This window comes from Diaphorina citri, unplaced genomic scaffold (assembly GCF_000475195.1).
Source record: "Diaphorina citri unplaced genomic scaffold, Diaci psyllid genome assembly version 1.1 scaffold1862, whole genome shotgun sequence".
NCBI classification, from domain to species: domain Eukaryota; kingdom Metazoa; phylum Arthropoda; class Insecta; order Hemiptera; family Psyllidae; genus Diaphorina; species Diaphorina citri.
The window spans coordinates 10,247-11,178 of NW_007379288.1; the positions used below are offsets into that span (position 1 = coordinate 10,247).

A 932-nucleotide genomic window follows, 5' to 3' on the forward strand; every position below is an offset into this window, starting at 1 on the left:
AAAACAATTCAGTTCTTTTTTTGTTTTTTTTTTTTTTTTTTTTCACTTTTATCCAGAGGACAGGGTCCAAGTGTCCACTTACCAGAATCTTCTCCATCGACATCCACTCGCCAGCAGTACCCCGGGTTGGTGATGGTCTTGGTCTTATCCGGGTTGTACTTCCAGGTGAGGGGTTTCTCCTCCAGGGTCTTGTCCGAGGATACCTAATAGAGAAAAATTCAAACATTGTCAATTAATTAGACTTACTTTATCATGGTGGACACTCGTTGCTATGTTGAAAGCCCAGAAGTTGCAATGAACTCTCAAGAATACGTAAGATTGTCAATTAGCTTTAAGACCTATTCTTCTTCTTCTTCTTCTTCTTCTTCTTCTTCTTCTTCTTCTTCTTCTTCTCCGCCTTTTTCGTGTTCAGACGGGGTTGGTGTTTTTCGTCAGCCTCTCAATCAGCCCTAGGGTGATTGCTTTAGGCTGACATTTGGTTTTGGCTACAAATTTTACAAGTGGATGCCCTTCGCACTCAACCTTTGCTTTAGCAAGGGAAATTCAGGCTGGTATACTCCCTGTTTATAGTCCCCCAGCCAGACATAGTTTTAAGACCTATCTATTTGTGTATTGTTATTATAATAAATTCAATATATATTTACAATTACAAATACAATTTACAATTACAATTTACCTTGGTCGTATCGACATTGACGGGAGACTGACGTTCGCCGGACGCTTCCGGGAACATCTTGGGCCACATTGATGGACCTGGAATCAAAGAGAAGACTTGGGATTAGACGTCAAATTTTGTTCATTTCTTACGAGGACAAAGTACGAGGACGTTTTGTGTTGCATCCTTGTCACATTTGTGAACTACATACCAAATTTCAAGTCTCTAGCTTATACCGTTCCGCGAGATATTGTTAAATTTACACGGAAAACCGCCA

The 932-nt window shown here is 40.2% G+C and overlaps 1 protein-coding gene across 1 annotated transcript in view; it reads right to left on the reverse strand.

Moving 5' to 3' along the window:
* Positions 1–932, reverse strand: part of LOC103517474 (carbonic anhydrase 13) — a 20,619-nt gene that overhangs the window by 10,146 nt on the left and 9,541 nt on the right. The window contains exons 2-3 of the mRNA XM_008482509.3: positions 677–753; positions 83–203 (exon numbers count right to left, since the gene is read on the reverse strand). Coding sequence (XP_008480731.2) covers positions 83–203; positions 677–753 — 198 coding nt within the window. The remainder of the gene's footprint in view (positions 1–82; positions 204–676; positions 754–932) is intronic.